Here is a 26,795-nt window from a genome sequence, read left to right on the forward strand (position 1 = left end):
CCAGCTTCTCACTTTCTGGCTCTGGGGCAGGTCTCTTGAGCCTCCTGAGCCTCAGTTTTCACCCCAGCCACACGGGAAGAGTGAGAGCAGCAACCTCGGCCTGCTCTTCTCTGGACTAACAAGGTGCCTGGTGGTTAGGAGATGTTGAATAACTCAGCGAGGTGTTTGCATTGCTAGCTCTCTTTTACTGATGAGGAAATGAGGCACAGAGGGGTTAAGTAATCAGCTGAACGTCACACAGCCCTGAAGTGGTGCCGTGGAACTTGGCAGTGATGCTAAGCTCTTATCCGCCACTTGCTGCTGCTTCCCTCACGGGCATCAGCATCGCCTACTTTCCACTCCTCTCTCTGGCCTTGATTGGAAACAGGGGAAATGCTGAGGGGGCTGCTCAGGGTTGTGCTGCAAGTTATCCCAGGTTCTGCATCTTTGTTATCCTAGGGTTAAAAGCTAAAATTCTTAAAACAGAATTGCCCACTTGTCGCCCCTGCTGTGGAAGGCTCATCATGGGCACAGGGCCTCATCTCAGACAAAAAGCAGGCCTTAGAACCATGAAGCTGTGACGGTGATGCCTGCTTGGTGCCCTCCTGCAAAACTAGAAACCGGCACGGCGTCTCCCGTCCCCACGGTCTGATGGGGCTGGGGAGGGCGGCTAGGGTCTCTGAGCAGGGGTCTTCCTGGGGCTAACGCAGCATTTCTGTTCCCCGCTCACCTCTCCAGCTGACTCTAGAGAAGATGCAACAAAGTGGCTCTCGGGCTTGAAAATCTTACACCAAGAAGCGATGAACGCATCCACGCCCACCATCATTGAGAGGTATTGGCTTGTTTGCCTGTTTCTCTCTTTTTCCCTCGTTCATTCATTTATTCTGCCCTCTTTAGCCAGCATGGGTGGAGGAAACAAAAATGGGACATTTCGTCTTGGAGGCTCATTGAGTGTCCTGTATGCAGTAGGTGCCCAATAGTGGCTGTGGACTTTTCATGTCTCACAGAAGAGCCTCTCTCAGTGCTGGGCCTTGGCCTTGGCCTGTTGGGGGAAGGAGCGCGTTGAAACTGAGACAGAAACGTGTATGGGTGTTATGTTTGAGGGGAGGACTGGAGGGCTTCCTTCTTAAAGGATTTGAGAAGGGATTAAGCTGACTGATCAAGGATAGTCAGACGAAAGTTTGGAATTTTCCATCTGCGGCTCCGTCATGGGTTGACGAAGGCCTTCTCAGGACTATCTTGTCAATGTCGTGGATGTCTGGATGGGATTCTTGTGTGGATTATTGTCTCCCAGTGAACCAAAGCCCTCCAATTCCCACCATTTTTCTTACCAGCTTTTTGGGGATTAACGAATCTCATCAGAGGGAATCATTGGGTTCAAGAAGGCCAGCCTCCCAGAGTTGAAGGGGCCTCTTGGCTCAGCTTGGGCATTTCAACCACAAGGAGAAAGCTGCCTCCTGACCCCCCTGAGTTAGAAAGTTGGAAAACCCTTCCTTTGCATTTCCAGTTTCCTTTGTCCCATAGAACGCACTTAGTGTTATGCTATTTTCTAACTTTCTCTTGCTCTTTTTTTTGTCTCAACGCATTTCCCAGTTGGCTGAGAAAGCAGATCTATTCTGTGGATCAAACCAGAAGAAACAGGTAAGATTCATTCACATTTCTGTGGTTTTCTCTCGATCATTTTGGACTCTGATGTTCATTCTTTCTTTAAACTCCCAAGAGGGTTGGAGCACGTATTGTGGCGTGGCAAGGTCCTGATGAGGTCAGATTTCACCTACAAGGTTCTGGATGCTGTGCTAGGTGCAGGGGAAAATTCGAGTCCATCTGCAGAGACACGACTTCTCTGCCATGGAGCACTCAGACCTTGTCATTTGGGCCTTCACATTTGAGCACCTTCTATGTTCTGGGGAGAAATGGGATCGCCATGGCGCCTGCCCTTACTTTGTGGTGGGAGAGAGATTGACCAGAAAGAAATAGACCAAGTTAAATAGCGATGTTTGTAAGGGCTGGGCAGACATGAGACAGGCAATGCAATAACATGTAATTCGGTCAATGTATTTACTTAGTGGTACATCTTGGAGAGGTTCCCTATTGGCACACACTACGCTGGACATGTGCCAGTCATTTTTGTAACAAACATGATTTGTCCTTGGATGGATGCAGTGTAATTTCCTTATTGATGGACAGAGAGTTGTTTGTGATTGATTATCATTGTGAATAATGCTGCTATGAAAACCTTTGGGTCTATCTTTTTGTAAATTTGTGTGAGGAGGGTATGAGCAGGATAAATTCCTAGAAGAGGAATACCAGCGGCAAAGCGTTTTCTGGTCTAACATTTTGAGAGAGGTGGTAGCCATTTATATTTCTACTCGTGGTGCAAGAGAGCACTTGTTTCCCTGCACCCTGCATCGACAGACTTTGAAAACCTTTGTTCATCTGATGGGTGAAAGGCAACAGCAGATTTATGCTTAAATTTGTATTTCCTTATGTATGGGCGACGTTGAACATCCTCTCACCCATTTTTTTTTTTTAGGTTATGATCCAGTTCTTATTAATAATGTATTGATAAAAACTACCATTCATTGAGCACTCAGCATGCCAGTACTGTGCTAAGCACTTTACGATCATAGTATCATTTTAGCCTCACATCAGACCTTTTTTAACATTTTTAAATGTTTTTCCTTCCTTCCCTTCTATGTTAAGATATGTCAGTCTCACATGTGAGGCAGCAACTGACCTCCACAGCTCTCCTCTCTTGTTCCTGAGAGTCTTTCCTTCTCTGAGATGCCTTTGTGTTGGCCATTGTCCTCCATCACGTCTTGATCGCAGAGTTTGGGCGGCCTTCATGGTCTCTTCTGTATATGCCCGTGGGATGATTTGGAAACAGTAACCACGAAGTGGTGAGCAGTTTAGTAACGTTGGTAGGTCGGCCAGCAGCTCGTCCATGTTCCTTTGTCCATCTGCCCTTCCCTCCCTCCTCCTCCTCTCATCCTGCATTCACTGTGTGGTCCCACACCTGGGCTACGCTCCGGCCTTACAGAGGTGGGTCAGATGAGGTCCCCACGTTGGAGAATTTTGTACACATAGATTTCTTTCAGCCTCAGAGGTGGTGCCTCCCATGAGCGTTTCCTTTCCCTGTGGTAGAGGTGATTCATAGTTGAGATTGGCACAGAACTGACAGATGGAGCCCTCCTCTCTCCACGTAGTGGTGGTACAGGGTTATTGATTTGGTTCCGAAGTCCACTTCTTCATCTTCTGTTGTCAAGAAATGGAAGCCTGCCTCTGGCTCTCTTGCTCTGAATAGATTCTTGTGAGTCCTTCATAAAGATCCAAGTTTCCATTGGCTGGTCTGGAACCTTCAGCAGAGAGGAGGTCTGTTTCCGTACTTGATTCCTTGTTCCACGCTTACCTCCCTCCCAGTGGGCAGAGCCCTCTGCTCTGTCAACATGTGGAAAATCCCACCTTTCCTGTGCTTCTGTGAGGCCCGAGGGAGCTTTTCTAAAGGAACTTTGACTGGGGTTCCAGTGATGGGGTGACTGACTTCTGTTCTGCCAGTTCCCCTCCTTTCCTGTCGCCCACGACCTGTCGTGTTTCCTGAAGGAAAACAGAGGAGCAGCAGAAGCAAAGCCTCAAGGTGACTGAGGCGGCTCTGTGCTAGCCCGGTGGGCGGGCCCAGCCCCGAGGCGTTTTCCTTGGCCTGAGTGTCCTGGGTCACTTTCCAGCATCTCCAGAGGCAAATGGTAGCAGCTGGCATTTGTTGAGAACTCGCTTTGAAGCAGCCACGTGCTCAGCACTGCACATACTGTTGGAATGTGGAACGCTTATGGGATGCTCTCCGACTGGTGAGCCGGGTGCCCTGGATCCATTCTATGAGGACACTGGGGCCCAGAGAAGTGAAAGAACTTGTCTACAGCATCCCAGCCTGTCAGGTACCAGGCACCAAGGTTGGAGGCTCACTCATCACTACTTGATGTTTGTTTCTGTCTTTTTTTTTTAAAATGTGCTCTTGAAAGCTGGTAAAAGGCAGAAATCTTCCCCACCCTGACCTGTGACTAAAAATTATCTATTTAGTTTGTTTTATTGTGGTAAAATATACATCGCATAAAATTTACCATTTTAAATGTACAATTTTGTAAGATTAAGTACATTCATGTTGTGGGGCTACCGTCACCACCATCTGTCTCCAGAACTCTTTTCTTTTGTAAAACTGAAACTCGGTACCCATGAAACAATAACTCGCCATTTCCTCCTCCCCCCTGCCCCTGGTAACGTCTGTTCTACTTTCTGTCTCCGTGAATCTGACTACTCTAGGTCCCTCAGACGAGTGGAATAATGCCATATTTGTCTTTTTGTGGCTGGCTTATTTCACTGAGCATCATGTCTTCATGGTTCATCCATGTTGCTGTAGCCTGTGTCAGAATTTCCTTCCTTTTTAAGGCTGAATAATATTCTACCGGACGTATAGACCACATTTTGTTTATCCGTTTGTCCGTTGATGGACACTTGAATTGCTTCCACTTTTTGGCTGTTGTGAGTATTGTTGCTGTGAACATGGGTGTTCACGTCCCTGCTTTCAGTTCTGTGCATTACCCAGAAGTGGAATTGCTGGATCAAGTGGTAATACTGTTCAATTTTTTGAAGAACTACCAGACAGTTTTCCACAGCAGCTGCAACCATTTTACATTCCCACCAGCAGCGCACATGGGTTCCATTTTTTCCTACTTCCTTGCCAACACTTCTTTTCTTTTTTTTTGGTAGTAGCCGTCCTAATGGGTGTGAAGTAGTATCTCATTTTGGTTTTGATTTGCGTTTTCCTGGTGGCTAGTGATGTTGAGCATCTTTTCCTGTGCTTTTTACCATTTGTATGTCTTCTTTGGAGAAATGTCTGTTCAAGTCTTTTGCCCATTTTAAAATTTCACTGTATGATTTTAATCCATATTTAACTTCCAAGCACTGACCCTGGGCTAGGTATTACACAACCTTTTATTTTTCATTTTTACACTTTCAATTATTACCTTCTAAAATAAGCACATGGACTTTTTTTAAATTATGAAAGTAACTCAAGTTCATTAGAGAAAATTTTAGAAATACTGAAAACTAGAAAAAATTAGTGTAAATTTGATATTAAACAATAAGCACTATTAACTCCAGCTACAGTTTTTTCAGTAGATTTACATCCTCAACTTTGTGTTTTTACTTGTTCATTTTACTTTATTAAAATTAACTACACTGTGATCTTAATCCTGTTAAGGAGGAACAGGATTAAGATCTTTAATTTTAAAATTTTGGAATAATTTTATGCTTAGAGAAATATTGCAAAGGTAGTCCAGAGGGTTCCCAAATACCCCTTTGCCCGGTTTTTCCTAATGTTCACATCATACATTACCGTGGGATATTTCTCAAAACTGAGAAACCAACAATGATACATGACTATTAACTAAACCATAGACTTTATTTGGAGTTTACCATTTTTTCCACCAACGTCCTTCCCCCTGGTCTGGAATCCAACCCAGGATCTCACATCGCACTTAGTTGTGCTGTCCCCTTGGTCTCCTCTGTCCTGGGACAGCTCTGTCTTGCCTCATCGTTCATGACTTTGATGGTTTTGAGGAGTATGTCTCAGGTGTTTTGTAGAATGTTCCTCATTTTGTGTTGGTCTGATATTTTTGTCAGGATTAGACTGGAGTTGTGGGTAGCCTGAGGTTGTGGGTATTTGGGAACGATGTCACAGAGGTGAAGATCTTTTTCATCACATCATATCAAGGGGTGCACGCTCTCAACATGGCTTGTCAATGGTGATGTCAACCTTGATCACCTGGCTGAGGTGGTATCTTCCAGATTACTCCTTTGTAGAGTAACCCTTGGCCTCCAGCTCTATTCTTTGAGAATAAATCACCAAGTGCAGCCCACACTAAAGGAGGGGAGGATTAAATTGTTTTCACCTCATGTTAAACTATAAGAACTTTTACATTTCACCGCAGCTCTTCAGGGAAATTATGTCAATGCCTACGTTATAATTCAACCAATGGGAATTTGACATTTGACTTGAAAAGTTGCATTTTATTTGTGTCCAGTTTTTCCTTATGTTTACATTTTCACTGAATTTTGTTCAAAGTGAACGTACCATGACCCTCACGAAAAGCATTTTTGGGGTCATCATGGGGTTCTCGGCCTTCATGGTGTGACTCTATAGTCCCCGTCAGAGATGCGCTGGGCTTTCTTTGAGTCTTTCCCTTGCTGTTGCTGCTCACCTAGGTAGGGGCTCCTTGAGGTCAGGGATCTGACTGGTTCGGTCTTAGTAGTGTTTATTGGATGAACAAAAGTCCTCTCTTTTCATTCCTAGACGTTGCATCGGGCAAACGGAACGTTCTAGCTTTAGAAGCTTGCCTTTTGATATTTCCATGCCTGGGGAGACTGAGTCAAAGGCATGAATGTGTTAACGGTAATCTTGACCAGATTTCCAGGGACACCTCTCCCCTTCCCGCCTTTTTGAGCCTTTAGAGTTTGGTTGTGTCTTATCTGGGAATTGGTGTAAGGTCAGTGCATAAGGTGAAAATTTCTGTGGTCAAAATACCCCTTGGGGAAGCCCCTGACCCTTCTGTGAGGGTCACTGGAGTGGCATCCCTCAGTGTGAGGCTCCCAGGGGCTGAGTCCCACAGAGGGCACAGGGGCCTCAAGGGCTGGTGATAGCAGATTGTCTCCTGTGGACATTTCTTTCCCTCTTCTGCCCTTTGCCCCGTATAACACTGTATTTGGATAAGCTCAATGTGCGTTTCCTGTTCTTCTTCAGCCTGGCAGGGACACGGAAGACTGAGTGGGCCTCAGGAGGCGGAAGGGGGTGGGGGCTGCAGGTGTGTGGGTCCAGCTCTCTCCTTCAGCAGGAATGCAAATAGGTTTCATGCGCTCATAGTTGTGGCTCCAGCACGTTGGGACTGCCTGGGGGGCTTTAGCCACAGGCCTGCACAACCTCCCCTGCAGAGACTCTACCTCGCTAGGTCTGGCGTGGGGCTCAAGAATTTGCATTTCCAACAAATTCCCAGCTGGTGTTGATGCCTCTGGTGCAGGGACCCTACTGAGAGAAGCAAGCAAGCTTCTGGTGCTGCACTGTCCATATGGTGGCCACTAAATCTAAGTTAATAAAATTAAATAAAATTAAAAATTCAGTTCCTCGGTCGAGCTAGCCACATTTCAAGTGCTCAATAGCCACATGTGGCTAGTGGCCACTGCATTGGACAGCCCAGCTCTAGAACATTTCCATCATCATAGAAAGTTCTGTTGGGCAGCGCTGAGGTTTGAATCTCAGCTCTAACACTAGTTGTATGAATTTGGGTAAGTTACTTAATTTCTGTGTGCCTTAATTTCCTATCTGTCAAAGAGGGATGTTAGTTCCTGCCTCCTGGGGTTGGTGTGAGGATTCAGTGGGTTGGTTTGTGAAAAGTGCTTGGACAGGAAAAGTGCTGGCATATGGGAAACACTAACAAATGTTTATTATTGTTATTATTGTTAGAAGAAGCCAGGGGTGGTGGAGATGTTGGTCCAGCCTTAGGGTGGCAGGTAAGTTTCCTGAGGCTGCAACCTCAGCTGTTGGGTAAAGGCTGCCTGGGATACAGTGCTGCAGGAGCTGGGATGGTGCCAGGCCGAGAAGGGAAGATGTCATGATTGTTCAGTTTGCCGTGTCTGCCCCGGAAGATGGGGGCCCTTTGTGGCCTGTGGTGGGAGGATTGTTTTTACCATCCCTCTGCGAGGGGATTGCCCTGGTTCCTAACCTAGTGTCACAGGTTGAGCCCTCAGGCAGCAGAATCTGCCATGTGGGTTCATGTGAGGGAGCTCATTGGGAAGTGCGTGGGGCATCGGCGCCTGTGGAAGTGAAGGCAGCGGGAGGAGTGGGGCTGAGATGCAGTCACAACCACGGTCTCAGCTGAACCCACCGGCAGCTCCAGGAACAGCCCTGCAGAGCTGTCCTGAATTGAGGCCAGGGGGCCACGCACTCGGACCAGTCATCGGATGCCGGATGTGACCTTGGCCTGGGCACTCTCTGTATCTGAGGACAAGTCCTGGACAGGGAGAGGGATGAGGTTGGGAGCTGCTGACTTCCTGCCCTCTAGCAGCGGGGGGAATCAGTGTTCCTGTCCTGGCTCCGGGTCAGGCGTGCAGCACAGATCCAAATGCCCAGAGGGAGGGGTGTGGGAGGGGTGTGGGTAGGGCAGTGGAGCGACAAGATCCCAGCACAGGTGCCCAGAGAAGCTCTTTGGCCCGCCCCCTTACCTCGGGGCTCACTTGCTCCGCTGTAAGGTGGGACTGTTGGAGTGGGTGGGCTTGGATGGCCCGCTGCTCAGATTCTCATGCCCCGGGCCCTCTGTTTGCTCTACTGGCCCCCAGGCAGCTACGCTGGCTCCTAGCCTCCCAGTCTCTTTGTTTCTGGATGTGGGAAGGTTCCTTGGCCCTGTTTCTGCCTGGAAGCTCTGGGTTCCCGAGGGGCCTCTGACCTCTCCCTTGGTCCTGGATGAGCCCCGCTGGGCTGCCAGCTTGGCCAGACCCTCTCCTGCCTCATCTTGCAGCCCAGCCCCTGCCGTTCCACTCCCTTCCTCTTGCCCTGGCCAGGCTCTTCCTGGACGCCCCAGGGCCTGGGTCACAAACGGGGTCTCAGCCAGTCTGCTTGCTTCTCTGCCCTGCCAGCCCCACCTGGCCTGCGAGAGGCCTTTTGTTGTTCTCAGCATCTCTCTGGAAGAACCCTTGGTGCTGGCCCTGGTAGTGGAGGGGGGTAGGGAAGCGTCTTGCAGGTGAAGGTCTCTGATGTTAGGGAGGCCATTAGACTAGAGGCAAGAAGGCTGGAGGTGGGCACACTTGGTCGGCCAGGAGTCCCACTTGGTCATCTCCAGGGCAGCTGCTGAGTGTAACGTGCTGCTTCCTTCTGGATGTCCCAGCAGAGGCTGAGTTGACAGTGTTGGGGAAACAGGGCCGTTTTCTGCGCACCACCTGGGCAGGCTTCCTTCCTTGGCCACGCACAACCCGTGTCCAGTCTGACGTCCCCAAGAACACAGAGCAGTTTTCTCTGACCACACCAAGGCCCCCCAGACCACCTTCTCTCGCTCTGCTGGACACTCGGCTCCGTAGCCACAAGGGTCTGGATCTCGTGCCCTTGACCCACCGCCCTAATCCCACCCCTCCCCACCGGTCATGCCGTTCCGCAAGAGGTAGTCCAGTGCAGTGGATACAGGCAGTCTCCAGACCAGACGGTGCTGGAGTCCGCCTCCCCCATGTACTAGCACCGAACCTCTCTGAGCCTCAGTTTCTTCACCTGGAACGTGGGGGTGATAATGGTACCCACCTCATAAGGCCGTTAGAACCTTAAATGAGCGTGTGTGTGTGTGTGTGTGTGTGTGTGTGTATGTATGTATCCTCTAGAACAATGCCTGCCATTGAATATGCGCTATTTACATTTTAGCTGTTATTATTATTATTGCTGTTGTTGTTATTACTGCTACTGTCATCCCTTTTGCCTGGAATGCACTTTCCCTTTCTTTCCTCCTAAACTGCATCTTGCTGCCTGGCCCAAGTGAAGCACACTCATGGTCTCTGTGATGTGGTCAAATGACTGTATGTTTTGGGATTGGATTCAGACACAGGCTCTGCTGCCGCCCAGCTTTGACCTTGAGCAGTGCTCCCTCCCAACCCCTCCCCTTGCCTGTTCTGAGCCCTGGGGGTCGGTAATGCACATTGTATAGGAGGTTGAATGTACTGAGGGGTTAGGTAATATTATTGTAGCCTGGCACATAGTAGGTGCTCAAATGAGGTTGGCTCCTTCGTCTCCCCCTCTGTGGCCTTCAGTGACCTCCCCTTGGTTTGAACCCCTGTGATATTTCATATCTGCAAAGGTTATCTGGTCATCTGACACCATGTTCTGCCCACACTGTGACTCTCCTATGTGACCCTTGTCCATGGCCATCCCTGAAGGGTGGACACCAGCCTTGCTCATCAGGGTGTCACCTCCCATCTTGAACCCAGGGTCTGTTGTTCCCACTTAGTGCTCACTAAACAGTTGTTCACCAGGTCTTCTCATAGAGGGCTGTCTGAGGTGGGAGCTGATGGGTGTAGCCAAACCCTTCACTGTTGAGACCCCTTGAGGTTGACAGGGCTGGGCTTTTCCTCTTTTGCAGCATCAGCCTCAGAGAGTTGAAGACCATCTTGCCCCTGGTCAATTTCAAAGTGGGCAGTGCCAAGTTCCTCAAGGATAAGTTTGTGGTAAGTTTCGTAGCTCAGCCTGGCGATTTTGTGAACTCAGGACTACTTGTGCCTCTCATGTGAGGCCACTATGTGCCTTTGAACTCCATTGAATGATGCCCAAGAAAGTGCTTCACCTCTAGGTTCATCTGTCTTAGTCCAGACAGAGGGATCATGTGAAGATCTTAGGACCATGTTCTCAATCCTAGCAGAGGACGTCATCCAGGAAGACCATGTTTACCAAGCTGCTTGAGTTGGAACGTTTCCACCAGTCCAGCCTTCCCTTTCCCTCACCATCCAGCAGCCTATTTTCCTTCTAATATGAACAAATCTGTTTCTTTTGGAAAATATTATGAAAGATTCCTTGTGTAGGTTGCCAGGGACGTGACATTTTGTATGCAAGTCCTGGTAGTGTAGTTGTCAGAGTTGGCTCTTCTCTGCCCTTCCCCCTGCTTCCCATCCATCCCTCCTCCCTTCCATCCCTCCATCCACCTGTCTGTCTCCCAGTTACCCCTCCATCCACCCATCCCTCTATCCACCCACCCATCCCTCTATCCACCCACCCCTCCATCTACCCACCCATCCCTCCATCCACCCACCCCTCTATCCACCCACCCCTCCATCTACCCACCCCTCCCTCTATCCACCCACCCCTCCATCTACCCACCCACCCCTCCATCCACCCATCCCTCTATCCACCCACCCCTCCATCTACCCACCCATCCCTCCATCCACCTATCCCTCTATCTACCCACCCCTCCATCTACCCACCCATCCCTCCATCCATTCCTCTTTCCACCCATCATTTAATTTATGTTCTTGTATAATTAAGCTGTTGGTAGATCTGAGTCAGGTAAAGCCACTTCATGAGTGATGGGATAGAGTAGGTCAGGTGGGGCTTTTCAGAACAGTGCAAGGATGGAGATGTTGTACAGTCCACCCTTTCTGGCCCTCAGAGGGATACTGACTCTTGTCAAAGAACCCAAAAGCACTCCATCTCAACAGCCCCAGTTGGAGTTGGAGGACTTATGTGGTCATATCAACGGCAGACTGAGTTATACAATTCCTCAGCTGAAAAAAGCTTATTCATTTTTGTACCAATGAGCTTCTGGAAGAGTTAACCCATTTTTCTGGCTTATGAAGCCATCTTTTGACCTGCCCCCAACATTCCAACTAATCCAAGAAGGCAAGCGCAGAGAAAGGTGGGGATTTAAGAAGAGAGGAGAGGGATGGGAGAAGCATTTACCATTGATCACCGTTTTGTTCTTTATGGAACCTTTACTGAGCAGGTGTTACGTAGACATTACCTGGTTTGGTTTAAGGGAAGTCCTAGGAGGGTAGTGGCGGTTCCCCCATTTTACAGATGAAGAAACTGAGGGTCTGAAAGTGTCAAGTAAATTCCCCAAAGCCATTAAGCAATTCAGGGGACAAACCTTGCCTGGAGTTGAACTCTTTCTAACTTGAAAGTCTTGGTTAGTTTTCCTATGCTTTTAAACATGACCTATATGTACATACCCTATAAATATGTCTGGATTTGAAAGTGTCTTCTGCCCCAAAAAGGAAGAGTTCTGCATTATAGCTTTTGGAATTCTGGCTGAGACTCTTCCGTTTTGGGGCTCAAGGGAAAGGTCCTACTTGTTGGGGTCCGTGGTGTGTATGTTATTCAGGCAGATAAATTAGGAAACTTGTGGACGCTTTGGGTCCAGAGGAATGCGAGTTTGATTTTAGCCAATGTTGTAGAAAAGCCGTTCTGTTTCTGTAGACTGGGAGGAGGCGTGCTTGTGGTGGACACCAAAAATCGTGTGGTCACTTTTTTTTATATTTACAGGAAATAGGCGCGCACAAAGATGAACTCAGCTTTGAACAGTTCCATCTCTTCTATAAAAAACTTATGTTTGAACAGCAAAAGTCGGTAAGATGATTCTTGAGCAAATGATCAAATGATGTTTTTGTTTCCCCTGTGTTTCAGAGTCCAGCATGTTCCTAAGAAACCCACGAGAAGGGCTCAATCTCCTTCCTAGTCAGGAAATACAGAGTGGGAATGGCAGTGACATACCATTTTCATCCGTTAGATTGGCAGATGTTTTTAAACGTGATTTTGGGGAACACGTGGGGACAGGGTGCTCGCACACCTTCTTGGTGGGAATGTGAATGGCCGTTAGTCTGGTTGGAATTTCATCTGCGTTTGTTAAAGTGAAAAAAGTCAATGGACTCTTCTGTGTTATCTCATTCTGGAAGGAAATTTATCAGATTGTTAATAGTAACCATCTCTGGGTTGAGAGATGATGTGCCTTCCTTCTCTTTATACTTTCATTCATTTTTTTGTGAGAACATAGTTTTTGATGAAGATAATATGTTATTTTAAACTTAAATTAAAATATGCATACATTTTGACCTGGCAGTGGCATTTTGGGGACTATGTTTTAGAGAAATGAAAGCACTGGGACCTGAGAATGTACTACCAGATTGTTTATGGCAGCCTGAATTAGGCTGGCAACATACCTGGGAGCCATCTGAATGCCTCTCAGTAGAGGAGTAGTCAATTATGGCCCATCCATACTGCACAACATTTATGTAGCTGATAAAGAGGCCTGAGTCTGTTGTGTTTCTTTCGATCTGGAGGGATGTTCATGGTATATTGTGAGGAAATCCAGCAGCAGAATCATGCAAGGAGCTAGGTCTGATTTTCTGTAAAACAAACCAACTGACCGACGAGCATACCATAATCCTCCTGTATATGTTTGCATGTGTTTTTATGAACAAGGAGAAAGTATGGAGGAATACACACCTCACATTTACTGTTGATTGTGTGTGTGTGTGTCCTGGAGGGGTTTGAGAAGGTGTGTAGGAGAGATAATTAAATTTTCCTTTGCACACCTCAGTTTTCTTTGAGTTGTTCCAAGTAGCACATAAAGTTTGCAATAAAAAAAGTCCCATAAAACATAAAGCGTAAAAAGTGGGGCATTCAGTGCAGTGCGTGGAGCACGGTGCCCGGTGGGTGGCACGCACTCTACAAACAGGAGCCGCTGTTGTGACTGTTGGAAAAGGGCTTTGCAGGCAGCAAAGGTGCGTCCAGAGCAGAGCTGCAAGGGAGCCCAGGGTACATGGGGCTTGGAGTCAGGTGGATCTGGTTTCTCCAACTAGCTGTGTGATCATGGGCCAGCCACTGACCACTCCCAGCCTCACTCTTCTCATCTGTGCAATGGGGGTGATGATTCCTGCCCCACTGGGCTCTGGGGAGGACTGAACGAGGGATCGGGGGTCGAGAGTGTGGGTATTTTTAAGTGACGAGCATGAAAATCGCTAGAAGACAATTATTAATTGCCTTTTGCATGCAGACCTGCAGGTTAGCCAAAGGGTGAGGCCTCTTGGTAGGTGACCACTGGCCATGGGATTTTGGATGTATCCGAGGTAGAGAAATGGGAGAGGCATTTCCTGTCTGTCTAGATTGGGGAAAAATACATTATTTTATAGAGTAAAAAATTCAATTGTAGTGTGATCACTTTTTCACATATGTAATCATTAGCTCTTGGTTTGCCACACAGAGTAGAAAGATGTAGGCTTTGGGAGTTGAAAGCCCTGGATTTCAGCCCAAACTTGACCTCTGACTGACCAAGTGATTTTGGGGAAAGCCATCTTTCCCCCCTCACTTAGCCTCCTCTATAAAATGAAGATATTAAATCAAGTCATTGGTTATAAAACTTCAGAAACTATGTAAATCCCCTCCTCCTTTTTTTATGAAACCTTAACAAAAAAACTCTGCTGCGTAAGAGATGATCAAAACACTTTTTAGGTTAAAAATCTGTAACTTTTATTTATAGTTAGTCCTGAGAACAATGAAAATGTTTTGATGACAGTGTACATATGAAATCCAGAAAAATGCCTTATGCAGTTGACCAGGATTGAGAAAAGCTTGATTCGCCCAAGATAAGTAGTTGCAAGTAACAGTTTTTATGATCATTTGTTTTGCAATTTCGGGATGCTGTCTCATCAGACAGATGGCAGGCAAAGCTGGAGAATAAATTTTGCACAAAAGTTATTTCACCTGCCAGCACAGGGTAACCCTTTGGTGAGCTCCACTGTGATAAAATTCCACGCGAGACGTATTTCAACCTGCACTTTTTGTTATGGTTCTTTTTAAAGCTAATATGTGTGTGTTTGTAAGGGAGAAGGGAGAGAAAGAAATCTCAGTCAGATTTCTGCAGAATCCCCGAGCCCCCTAGGTTGCGTGCCCAGTGTGGAACCTAGGTGGGGAGAAACTCGTCTGGACCAGAGATTGCCCCTGGTGGCCAGAATGCCACATTCAACCTGTAGTCGGTTGTACTTGGCCTGTCTCATGGTTTAAATATTTTTTAAATGAATTGCCTACACTTAAAACTTGGGAGATTTTATATTCAGATCCAGATTTTTGGCTTCTCTTGAAAAAAATTGAGATCTGTCTATAAATGGGTCTTGAGTTCCCCTTGGCGACTTCTGAGTAGGAAGGAAGCATGCATTCTCTGGTTTGTCCCAGCCCCACTCCCCACGCAGCTCTCTCTACTAATTTATGTTGCCTCCTCAGCCCCAAAGACTTTCTGGGTCAGCAACCTCGGATCTCCCTCATTGGAGGGTATGACTGTCCGGTTTGGCCACTGTGTATTTTTTTTTTTTGGTGAGGAAGATTAGCCCTGAGATAACATCTGTTGCCAATCCTCCTCCTTTTTGCTGAGGAAGACTGGCCCTGGGCTAACATCCGTGCCCATCTTCCTCTACTTCATATGGGACGCTGCCACAGCATGGCTTGATAAGTGGTGCATATGCCCACGCCTGGGACCCGAACCTATGAACCCTGGGCTGCCCAGTGGAGCGCACGAACTTAACCACGACGCCACAGGGCTGGCCACTGCGTGTTTTAATCCAGTGACTTGGAATTTGAATAACAAGCCCCAAGCTCTGTGGATAGTTACTGGCCACCTTGAGAAACCTCATTGCTCTTGTGTAGGTAAATGCCCCTCCCCTGTTAGTGTGTAATTTACTTCTGAGCTCCTCCCTGGCAGTACAGGGCAGAGAAAGCATTAGCTGTGTGCTTTTAGGGGCTCGGTTGGATTTCTCAGGCTCCTTGGGGAGATGGGACTGTTTATGGTGATTGATGACCCCCAGACCTAAATCCAAGGAGTGGGTTCCTGCTCATCAGTAGCTGTAGGTTTCCAGCTTGAGGTTGCCAGTTCCTCCTGTGTCTAACCACTTGCTTGTGTTGCTGTTCTCAAGCCTCAAAGCTTCCAGAAGTTTGGCAGCAGCAGGAAAATAAGAAATTCAATTCCATATGTGTCCCCCTGTAATAACCATATCATGAGTAAAGATCACAGCTAACATTTCCTAATTGTGCACTATATGCTGGGCACTGTGCCAAGTGTTTTACATATGTTTAATTACGGCTCTGTGAGAGAGATACTGTTTTTAATTTCCATTTTATGGATGAAGAAACTGAGGCTCAGAGAGGTTACTTGCTGGAGATCATGTGGCTAGTAAACTGCAGAGCTAGGATTTCAGTTCCCCTTTGTCCAGCTGGAGGGCCCAGCAACTGATGCTTCTTTTTAATTTTTTAAACTTTTGTGTTAAGGGAAATTTCAAACATGTACAAGCAGAAATAATAGTATAACAACTTCCCATGGACCCATCAGCCAGGCTCAGCAATGCTCAGCTCGTGGCCATCTTATTTCATCTGTGCGCTTACCCGCTTCCCTCTTCTCATATGATTTCAAAGCAAACCTAAGACATTTATTATTTCTCCCTTAAATATTTTAACCTAAAACCCAGCTTCGTAACTGCCACTTTGCCACCTCCCCACCAAACCTGTGAAGTCCCCGTTGGTTAGTGGAGGCTGGGGGTCAGGCGTTTACAGGCCCTGATTACGAGCGAGGGTGGCTGACTAATTTCAGTCTTGCTCTCGGTCCGGGACTTGAGTTTTGCCCCTGTGGGATGAGGCGGTTGGGTTCCCGTTTATTCATCCGTGTGTTTGCCCTCTGCTGTTTCGTGTGATCTGTTCTTGGTGCCGTCTAGTAGATTGCTCCGGGAATGTGTTAGGGTCCTGCATTTGTTGTGTATTGCTGCATGGCAGTGTTAGCACGATGCACATTTGTTTTGCAGTGTCTGGGGCTCAGGCATCCAGGCCGTAGCTGGATTCTCTGCTTTGGGGTCTCACAAGCTGCATTTAAGATTTCCACTGGGGCTGTGATCTCATCTTGGGCCCGAATGGGAAAAGATGTGCTTCCATGCTCCTGTGATTGTGGCAGCATTCAGTTCCTTGCAGTTGTAGGACTGAGGGCTTCAGCTTCTTGCTGGCTGGGGACCGCCCGCAGCTCCTCGATATCTGGGGCTCCCCTATATGGCTATGTGCTTCCTCAAAGCCAGTGAGACAGGTGCCTAAATTGGATATAACATCCTTATGTAATCACATACGCATAATCGTGTACATCCCATCACTTTCGCAAGTTACAGGGATAATGCGAGGGTGTGAATACCAGGAGGTGGAGATCCTGGGGCCATCTTAAAAGTCTGTCCACCACGGGTTCCTGTGAACCCAAGTTTCAGAGTTGCTCTCCAGCAGCTCACAAGGAATCAATAATCAGTTTGCAAATGATATCTGGTGCAATTCGGAGAACAAATGCCTTCCCAACCCCGCGAGGTGCCAGAAAGCATCAATACACACGCCCTCCGCCATCCTGTTACTATCCCCCTGGAGTCAGAACGTAGATGTTTTCCACCACTCGTTTGCCTGTTAAAATAGAAAACAACTCTGCTCTGAGATTTTTTAAGCTGGCACTAATCTTCCTTTAGCATTACTTTTAGCTAAGAGTGGTATTAAATTTCCTGACCCTCAGTCTTGTCTGTCATATGGGGGTGACAGTACCCATCCTCGGTACTTATTGAGAGGGTTAAAGGAGCTCATAGATATCAATCACCCAGCGGAGTGTCTGGCACACAGTTCGCCCTCAGACCGTGGTATTGACTACTGTCGTCAGCATGTGTTTCCACGAGGCAGAATCTCCCCGGCAGGAAGTGAGGGCAGCTGGTCTCTGGTGCTCCTGTCACTGTCCTGTTTCAAAAAAACCAACTTGGTGAAAATCAGTGGGTTTCCCAGAGTGTCCTTTGATATCTCACTGTCTTGACACAGAAGACCAGACCACTTGATAACAAAATTCATTTCTGATGTTTGAATAAATTTTATTATCAGCACAGTATTGCATCTTCATTCCATAGAAGTAGGAAGTGATATAAATAAAAAGAAAATTAAAATGCCTGCAAATCTACCCATGATTATATCTGTGATTATACATTCCGTAAGGAGTTTAATGTTTGTTCTTCCAGATGTTACACAGGTGCGAGCGTGTGGGAAGTGAGTGATTGACATTCTGTAATGATATTTTGGTGGAGGATTCCTGGGACTATCGCAGATTATTCTAATCAGCAGCTGGGGGAGAGAAGCTGCTGTAGTGCAGCAGTTGGTGGTGAATAATCTCTGGTCAGCTTTTCTCTCACTGCGATTTTCCCCTTGGCCTCCTGGAACCAAATGGCTCACATGACCTGCTAAGTGCGGAGACTGTGTAAGACGAGTTACAGCCACGTGGAACACTCAGTTTCCTGACCCCAGGTGGAGCTCGGCACCTCTGGGCTGTTGCTTCTGCCGTCCTCTCCCTAGGTGGTAACTGCCTCTTCTCCTGGGGACTAAAAAGTTATAGGTGACTTTTCCCTGTAGCCTTTTGATTTTCCCCAGAGAAAATTAATGTATCCATTATTTTAGTCATTCATTTAATAAATTTTGGAGTGACCTGAGAAGGCACAGTGGTTAACAAGACAGACATGGCCCCTGAACTCATTGATCCTTTGCTGAGGCCGAAGGGGTCAAGGATGTTGCCCAGAGTCCCACAGAGATGAACGCCCTGGTTTAGTAGAATTTGACCCCGTAACCCTCAACAGTGATGCTGAAATAAATTAATTACTGCCTTCATTGTGTGCCTGTAGCATCTAGAATATTTTTCTCTCCTTGCTAGGATGTCATTATTTATTTCATGTACATTTGCTCATGCTGTGTGGGGCAGTGGAGATTTACCAGGTGGACCTGGGTTAAAATTCTGGCCCCTTGACTTGCTAGGTGTGTTATCTTGGAAAAGCACTTGTCTGCTCTGAGCCTGTTTCTTGTTTCTGAAATGGGGTTTATTTTGGTGCCTTCCTAATAGGATTGGTGTGAGGAGTAACCGAAGTCGTGGTGCCCTGCACCGGCTCGCAAACATGCCCTATTCATTTCCCCAGGGCTGCCATGACAAAGTACCACAACTAAGTGGCTTACAAGAACAGAAGTTTATTCTCTCACAGTTCTGGGGGTTCAAAGTCTGAAATCAGGGTGTTGGCAGAGCCACACTCCCTTTGAAGTCTCTAGGGGAGAGTCTGTTCCTTGCCTCTCTCCCAGCCTCTGGAGCTGGCGATCTGGGGTGCTCCTTGCCTCATAGATGCATTGCTCCCATCTCCGCCTCCATCATCACTTGGCCGCTTTCTCCCCATGTGTGTCTGTCTCCAGATCTCCCTCTCTTTGTAAGGACTCAGTCATTTCATTAGGGCCCACGCTAATCTAGTCTGACCTTACCTTAACTTGATTGCGTCTGCAAGACCCTGTTTCCAGATAAGGTCACGTTCCCAGGTGGTGGTGTGGGGGAGGGGTGGGAGTTAGGACTTGGATATATCTTTTGGGGGACACAACTCTACCCATAACATGGGCTGTAGCTTCTTCCATCTATAGAATGTCCTCCTTGACACATCGCCCCCTTCTAGCTGCTGCCCCATTTCTCTGCCCACTGTAGAGTGACCTGCTCTAGGAGCGCCGTCTACACCGCTGTCTCTACTTCCGTCCCTCTGTCTCTAGAGCCCATTCCAATCATGTTTCTGTGCCTGCCACCCCACAGCAGTTTATCTTGTCACCTCACCAGTGACCTCCATGTTGATAAATCCAGTAGTCTGTCCTCTGGCCTTTATCTTGACTGCTCAGTGGCAGGGGTCACGGTTAGTCACTGTCTCTTTGATTTTGTCGCTTGGCTTTTGGATGCTTCGCTGTCTTCGTTCTTCTCTTAGCTCACTGTTGTCCATCCTCTCACAGCGTCTTTGGTTGGGTCTCCTTCAGTTTCTTGGCATCTAAAGGTTGGTGTGTCCCAGGCAGGGCCAGTGCTTAGCTGGCACGTACTGATCCCGGTTGTTAAAATAGTCACTGCCAGAGGGAGCCCCTGAGTGCCCTCTCCCCAGCCACCCACCTGTCCTGGGGAGTCTTGGGTGGACCTAGTGGGGGACCATCCCAGTGCCCGCCAGCCCACTGCTCACACACACCAACCGTGTCCTCAAGTGTGGCCAGAGAGGGTGAGGCCCGGCTTTCTCTGCAGTCGTGCTGACACCAGAGGGGCAAATTCCTGGTGCCTGCTGTGCCCCCCGGAGTGGCCTCCCAGCTGTTTCGGGAAAAGACCCCCCACGCTGTTCCCTCACGCTGCCATTTTTCATATACCTCCATCCCAGATCTCAGTCCACAGAGCTCCTGCCTTTATCTGCTGACTCCTGTATGATCATATCCAGCCCCCCGGCCTCAGATACCATCTTTATGCTGATTCCTCCCAGAAACACATCTCCAGCCCCCACCTCTCCCCTGAATGCCTCTCTCCTGTTTAACTATCAACTTGCCTTTTCCAAATGCACGTCTAGCTGGTGTCTCGCGCTGGAAGTCCAGAAGAGGTCCTGTGATGCGCCACCCCCCCTGCAAGTTTCTGTTGTGGTGGATCCGTAACTGGCTACCCTGTTGGATGAGCCTGGGAGTTGTCTCCTCTCCTCCATTCCCCATGACCCCCCATTGCATTTGGCCAATGTTCTGATGTGTTCTCAGGCAGCTTGGCCTTTGAATTCTGAGAGAATCGGGTTTGAATCCGCTTGCGCTGCCTGAGTGGTGTGCACCGGGCTGGTGATATTCGCCTCTTTGCTTTCAATCCATTCCCTGCCGTGCCCCGCACCCCGGGGGCCGATTCCTGCACACACATTCCCAGGTGCTTCTGCCAATGGGCTTCCGATGGGTTCAGCAGATGGGGTGACCTTAGGGAGATTGGGGCCAGAGGAGAAGCCGGGTGTTGCTCCTCATCTTTTCTGGCTCTGGAAGTGTCTCTGCGCTTGGGGCCCCTCTTTCGTCCCAGCTCTCCGCGTGGCAAATGGGGTGGAACTTTCTCTGTGCTTCACTGAAGGAACGGAAAGGAATGGGCTCGCTTCAGGGACCGCGTAGGGCGGATAATTGAGGGTGGGTCACATGCTGGGCTGTCTCCAGATGCAAGGACCAGCCTCAGGCTTTGGGTTTGGAAGGGGTCTGGCCTCCCAGACTTTAAGCACCAGATGTGTCTAAATAACAAACAGCACACATTGCCTAAAATCCCCCCTTTGTTTCTTTTTTAAATAAAGAAATAGCTGTGCTGTAAGTTGCACATAAATGGAAGGAAGTACCTCTGAGTTTTTCTAAAAGAGTGGCTCTTAACCTTTTTTGGGTGACCTACTTCTCTGAGATGCTGATTAAAGCTATGGATCATCTTCCCAGAAAAAAAAATAGGTACATGCACAGACTTCCACAGAACTCCTGATGCTTCCCAGGGGCCTGTGGATACCCTTTCTAGAACATTGATTCTCCGCATGTCATCCTGGACGCCAAGCAGTTTGGCGAGAGGACCGGGGAGTCTAGAGCAGGAGTCCTTCTCTGTCGTTAGCGTTTATGACGTGCCGGTGGCTGCATTCGTGCCCGCAGTTTCCATTTGTGTCCTGAATTATTCAAACGCTTATCCAATCACAGTCTCATTCAAGATCATTAAAGTAATGCTACCTCACCAGAAATGGACATGGTATGGGTGTGCGTGTGTGTGTGGTGTGTGGATGTGTGCATGCACGTGCGTGTGTGTGGTGTGTGCATGCACGTGCGTGTGTGTGATGTGTGCATGCACGTGCGTGTGTGGATGTGTGCATGCACGTGCGTGTGTGTGGTGTGTGCATGCACGTGCGTGTGTGTGGTGTGTGCATGCACGTGCGTATGTGGTGTGTGCCTGCATGTGTGTGGTGTGTGCATGCCTGTGCATGTGTGTGTGGTGTGTGGATGTGTGCATGCACGTGCGTGCGTGTGGTGTGTGCGTGTGTGGTGTGTGCGTGCACGTGCATGTGTGTGGTGTGTGCATGTGTGTACGTGGGTGAGCGTGCGTGTGTAAAATGCTCACCAGTGAGTTGGTGTGAGTGGAAGGTGGGAGGAGGGATGCACCAGGCCCTCCCTGGTGGAGGAGCTCCCTATCGTCATACCAGAAGTGGGAACCTCAGCAGGCCATGAGGAGCAGGACCAAACTGACCAATATTTCTTTCTTCCTCTTGAATTCAAAGATTAGAAATTAGCTCACTGAAATATTAAGGATTTGAAATGTGGCTGTGAGGGTGTAGGAAAGTTGGTGTATTCTCTGGTGGGGGTGCCAGTCGGGAAACTGTTTTGAGAGCAATTTGGCAAATTTGTGAAAGTTAACGTGCACACCCCACATCGAGGCACTTTCCTGTCTAGAAATCAACCCAGTGGAAATACTGCACAAGTGGGCAAAGATGCGTATACAAGGACATCCTTTATAACACTGCATATAATTGCAGAAAATCGATGACATACATATTACGGAATACAATGTGGGTTTTCAAAGTAGTGAGGCAAGACTGTTTAAGTGTGCAGAATAATAGGTAAAGCTTGAAACAACAGCAAAAGGTTGGGAGACATGGATGTAATATAACATGATAAGATATAATTAAACAAATATCCATAAAACAAATTCTATAAGGAAACCTACCAAATTATTAAGAATGGGTACTTCTTAGGAATAAGACTATGGAATGGGTGAGGAAGACTTCCATCCTCTGCTTCATAAGTTTCAGTTATATTTGAATATTTACAAGTCACACAAATTACAATGATAATTTTTTAACCAAAAAAAAAATATCTGTCCATTCTCATTGTGTCTTGACTTGTCTCATGTTCTTATTCTGTGTGTGTTTTCTTTCTGTTTTCTATTTCAGATTCTTGACGAATTCAAAAAGGATTCCTCTGTGTTCATCTTGGGGTGAGGCATCTCTTCTGGGTTATTGTTATTCAGGGCAGCTGTGTGGGGCGTGCTGCCTCGTGGGTCCTCCTAGCCCGGCCAGCTGGCCTCTGGGAGGATGGCCGCTGATCTCCACAGGGACAGGGTCCCCTTATTGGGGGGTTGGCCATCCCGAGCCTGTGGCATGGATAAACATGAACAGCAACAGTGGGGTATGTGGCGTGTTGGGAGGGTGGCCTGGAAGGTTCTGTGGAGAAGCCTGCACAGTTCAGCACCTCCTTTTCCAGAGCGTGCTTCAGAAAAGAACATGAGACGTTAATAGATTTTGTACAAAAATTAAAAGAATGTTAGTGGCCAGATGAGTTTGGGAAATTCCTGGTTAAGCAGGTTTAACTGAATTAAAATGAATTGAAGCGTATAAAGTGCTTTACACAGTGAGTGGCAAGGGCTCATAAATAGTGATAATGATATTATTGTTAAAACATAAGTGCGGCAGGACTTGTCAGGACCTTTCCTGTGCTTCCTGATTCCCCTAGTGGAGGGTTTATAAAGTGTTCTGTGCTTCCCAATCCTGTCTGTCTGGGAGAAATGGTTGCCATGGAGTTAATAGCACCTAGAACAGGATTTGTGGCCTGGTGACCTAGGTCTGCTTTTCAGAACCAGCCCTCATCGATTAGGACACTTCCTCCTGTCGCTTTCTGAACCAGAAACCCCAGGACTCCAAAGTCTGTATAAAATGAATCTGATTTTTATGTAGTATTTTAATGAAAAGATTGGTATTAGACCGTGAGGCTGGTCAGGAAAGAAGATTAGAAATACACTCATAATGAAAACCGTAGATTTTTGGACGCTGATGTTTAGTTAAAGGGAGAAAGCTTAAGCATATTTGATCTCCTATGTTGTAAAAAGAACCTCCGCCCCCACCCCACCCGCAAGAGCTCAGGGAAAAGTACAGACTTCCCTGGACAGCTCTGTTCTACAGGATGCGCTTTCCACAGAAACCAGGGTTGATTATGCCAATCCAGAGAGGCCCCAGTTTTCCGGTAGCCACGCACATCCTCTCCACGAGGCCGCCTGTCGGCAGGCTGCTGGCCCAGCTGGAGTCTCCCTTTATTCAGGGTGAAGGGTTTCCTCATCTCAAGTGGAAACTTCTCCCAGCAGCGGGCCTCTGCTTGCTCCGTGGCCCGTCTCTTGATGTTTCAGCTGATTCTCCCTGTCGGCCCAGGGTGTGGGGTCTTCATCGGCCCCCACTCCTGCCTCAGAGCTCTCGATGGCTCAGAAAGCTCTGGACTGTGGCCTCTGAGGAGACCCTCTGATGTGGGCCCTGTTCACTTCTTCTGCATCAGCTCCCCTTAAATGCTGTCCACGGTCAGCCCTACCCGAGCCTTAGCTGGGCACGCGCGGGTCCGTGCCTCCCCTCCCCCACTCCCCCGTTCTCCCCGCCCCCCACTTCTCTTTTCCTTTATGCCTTTGCATATATGGTTCGCTCTGCCTGAGACCTTTTCCACCTCCTTCTGGCTAACCCTCCTCATTCTCTGAGAATCCATCAGATGCGTCTTCCTCTAGAAAGCCTCCCTGGCCCTCCAGGTCTGGGTTTGGGCTGTCACCTCCTCTCCTTACTGCACTGTATCCTGACTGCCTGGTCTGCCCCCAGGCCACGCCCCACCACCGCAGGGCTGGGTGCGCAGGAACTGCCTGGGAGTGGCTAGGTGCCGGTTCCAGGGCCCTGCCCTCTGAGGTTCTGGCACCAGGGCCCCTCTGAATCCGTCTGGGTCGGGGATATCGTCTCGGTCACCTTTGTCTTCCTGTTGGCCAGCCTGGCACCTGGCACCGCGGAGGGATGTGGCAGGGCTCTCTGGGTGGCAAGCCGCCCTCTTGGCTCCTCTGTTGAGTGTGTCCATCTCTAAACGCCCTACCTTTCCCCGAGGGCAGCAACACCGACCGGCCGGATGCCTCTGCTGTTCACCTGCACGACTTCCAGCGGTTTCTCTTACATGAACAGCAGGTGAGAGAACAGCAGGGCCGGGGAGCTGGGGGGAGCTGCCTGGGACGGTGTCTCACCCTCTCACCACCTGGCACCTGTCTTTACCTGGCTGCCCACCGTGGTCTCCCTGTCCACTGCTGCTTTGGTGCCGTAGGCTCTGGAAGGGGAACAGCCACATATCAGCCCCTTTTCAAGGCACTCATTGAGGAAGAAGAATGAGAACACTCCACGGCAGGGCGGGCGGGTGAGGGCCTGTGGGTGGGGTGTCCTCATCTGGCTGGCTTCTGCTCCTTCTGCTGGTTCACCTCGGGAGTCTCTTCCCCAGGAAGCCTCTCCTGACTGATGGAGGATGTGACGAGGAGGACAAGCCTGCCAGGTCCTCTGGGGGATAAACCAGCACAGCTGTCCTTAAACAGATGAGATGTGGAAGTCTCCATGAGTGTTTGCATACGGGCTCCGAGCCCGTGGCAGAGTTGAGTTTTGGGCAGTGGTTTTCCACCAGGGCGGTTCTGCCCCCCAGAGGACATTGGGCATGTCTGGAGACTTTTTTGGTTGTCACAACTGGGGGCCGCTACCTACCTAGCAGGTAGAGGCCAGGGGTGCTCTTCAACGTCCTAAAATGCACACATCAGCCCTCACAACAAGGAATTACCCAACCCAAGGTTGGGGAGCTAGAGGGAGATAAACCTGAGATCCTCTTACTAGCTGTGCGACCTTGAGCAGGTAGTTTGAGCCTTTTGTACCCCAGTTTCCTCCTTTTCAAGTGGGCGTGAGAGCCCTACCTCTCAGAATTGTGGGGATCGGAGAAGATAGTATTGATCTGTGTGTGTATGTATGAATATGTATATACATGCATATTCACATGTGTATTTCAATTTTTTCTTTATGTTGCTGGAGGCTCGTTTACTTTTTTTCATCCTTATTTAATTTTTTTGTTTTTAATAGATTTTATTTTTTAGAGCAGTTTTAGGTTCACAACAATATTCAGCTCATTCACTTCTCAGAAATCTTTGTATTGCAGAACATCTCAAACGTACACAAAAGTAGACGGGCATTGTGAGCCACCATGTGCCCATCACTCAGATTAAAAAATTGTGAACATCCTGCCAATTGTATTTCATCTGCCCTCCATCTCCACACCCGTGTGCCTCTCTCCCCTTCCCTCTACTTCATTTCTTTGCTGGAAAATTCTCAAGTAATCCCCAGACTATCTACCATTTCGTTTGTAAATACTTCAGTGTGTCTCTCTTACGGATATAAACTTCTTTTTTACAAAATGTAACCATAATACTCCTATTACACCTTACGCAATCAACAGTAATTTCTTTCTTTCTTTCTTTTTTTTTTTTTTGGTGAGGAAGATCAACCCTGAGCTAACATCTGCCAATCCTCCTCCTTTTGCTGAGGAAGACTGGCCCTGGGCTAACATCTGTGCCTATCTTCCTCCACTTTATATGTGACGCCGCCACAGCATGGCTTGACAAGCAGTGCGTCGGTGTGTGCCTGGGATCCAGGCCGGCAAACCCGGGCCACTGCAGTGGAGTGCGCGCACTTAACCGCTTGTGCCACCAGGCCGGCCCCCAACGCTAATTTCTTAATGTCATCAATACACAGCCCCTGTTCAGATTTCGTTGATTATAGAGAAAGTAATGAACAGAAACACACACTTTGCACTGAGGCCAGCCACACGGAGGCCCAGGCAGTGATGGTGGCTCCTGTGGTACCTGGTAAATGGTGACTGAGGACGTTGAGGTGTCACGGTCTCCCCACGTGGGGGTTGAATATGAGTGATCGAGAGAAGGCTTATTTGCCCAGCCTGAGCCTATGCCCGAGGGCAGGTACAATGAATGAATTCTGTCAGGCACAGTTGCATTCTGGGTGCTGTGCTGCCAGTGGAGAGAAGCAGAGAGAGAGAGACATGTGCTTCTTTCTTTTTCGCCACGTTCTTCCTTGCCCGGAATGACTCACTTTTGTGGGGAGCTATTGAAGTTAAATGGTTAAATTCCTGGGGACAAGTAGCCTTATATCCTAGAATTCCCCACCTAATTCTGGTTCATTTATTACAGGGAGAACCCCAGGCTTTCCCCCCACTGACCCCTCCGCTGGGCTGCCCTCGGAGATCAGGGATATGGGCTGGGAGCAAAGGGCAGGAGCTCTCTCCCCGCATGTGGGGAGTTAGGACCCAGGCAGCCCGTGGGCGTCTGTGTGAGTGTATGCGTAGGAACGACAAGCTGCACATCCAGGATGGAAACCCTGAGCCATCAGTCTGGCTGACCTTTGATGTCCTGTATCCTTGGCGCTCTGGGGGATGCTGGCGTGAAGCAGAGCTAGCCATCTAGGACATTTGTTTGGGGTGATGGATGCTCATATGTGGAATAACCACGGCAGCACTTAGTGTGCAAATTAGTATAAGTTTTTTAGAAAGCTCTTTGGCAATATGCAATCAAAATTAAGACTTTGCAAAAAGGTTTATATACTTTCATTAGATAATTGCCCTCCTAGGAACT

General features: G+C 48.3%; 1 protein-coding gene across 1 annotated transcript in view; it reads left to right on the forward strand.

The window, feature by feature from the left end:
* PLCG2 (phospholipase C gamma 2) overlaps positions 1 to 26,795 on the forward strand; it is a 149,615-nt gene that overhangs the window by 60,426 nt on the left and 62,394 nt on the right. The window contains exons 4-9 of the mRNA XM_058528355.1: positions 718 to 811; positions 1,573 to 1,620; positions 10,137 to 10,221; positions 12,029 to 12,112; positions 22,282 to 22,325; positions 24,237 to 24,309. Of these exons, the coding sequence (XP_058384338.1) occupies positions 718 to 811; positions 1,573 to 1,620; positions 10,137 to 10,221; positions 12,029 to 12,112; positions 22,282 to 22,325; positions 24,237 to 24,309 (428 nt within the window). The remainder of the gene's footprint in view (positions 1 to 717; positions 812 to 1,572; positions 1,621 to 10,136; positions 10,222 to 12,028; positions 12,113 to 22,281; positions 22,326 to 24,236; positions 24,310 to 26,795) is intronic.

Source organism: Diceros bicornis, chromosome 32 (assembly GCF_020826845.1).
Source record: "Diceros bicornis minor isolate mBicDic1 chromosome 32, mDicBic1.mat.cur, whole genome shotgun sequence".
In the NCBI taxonomy this organism is placed as follows: domain Eukaryota; kingdom Metazoa; phylum Chordata; class Mammalia; order Perissodactyla; family Rhinocerotidae; genus Diceros; species Diceros bicornis.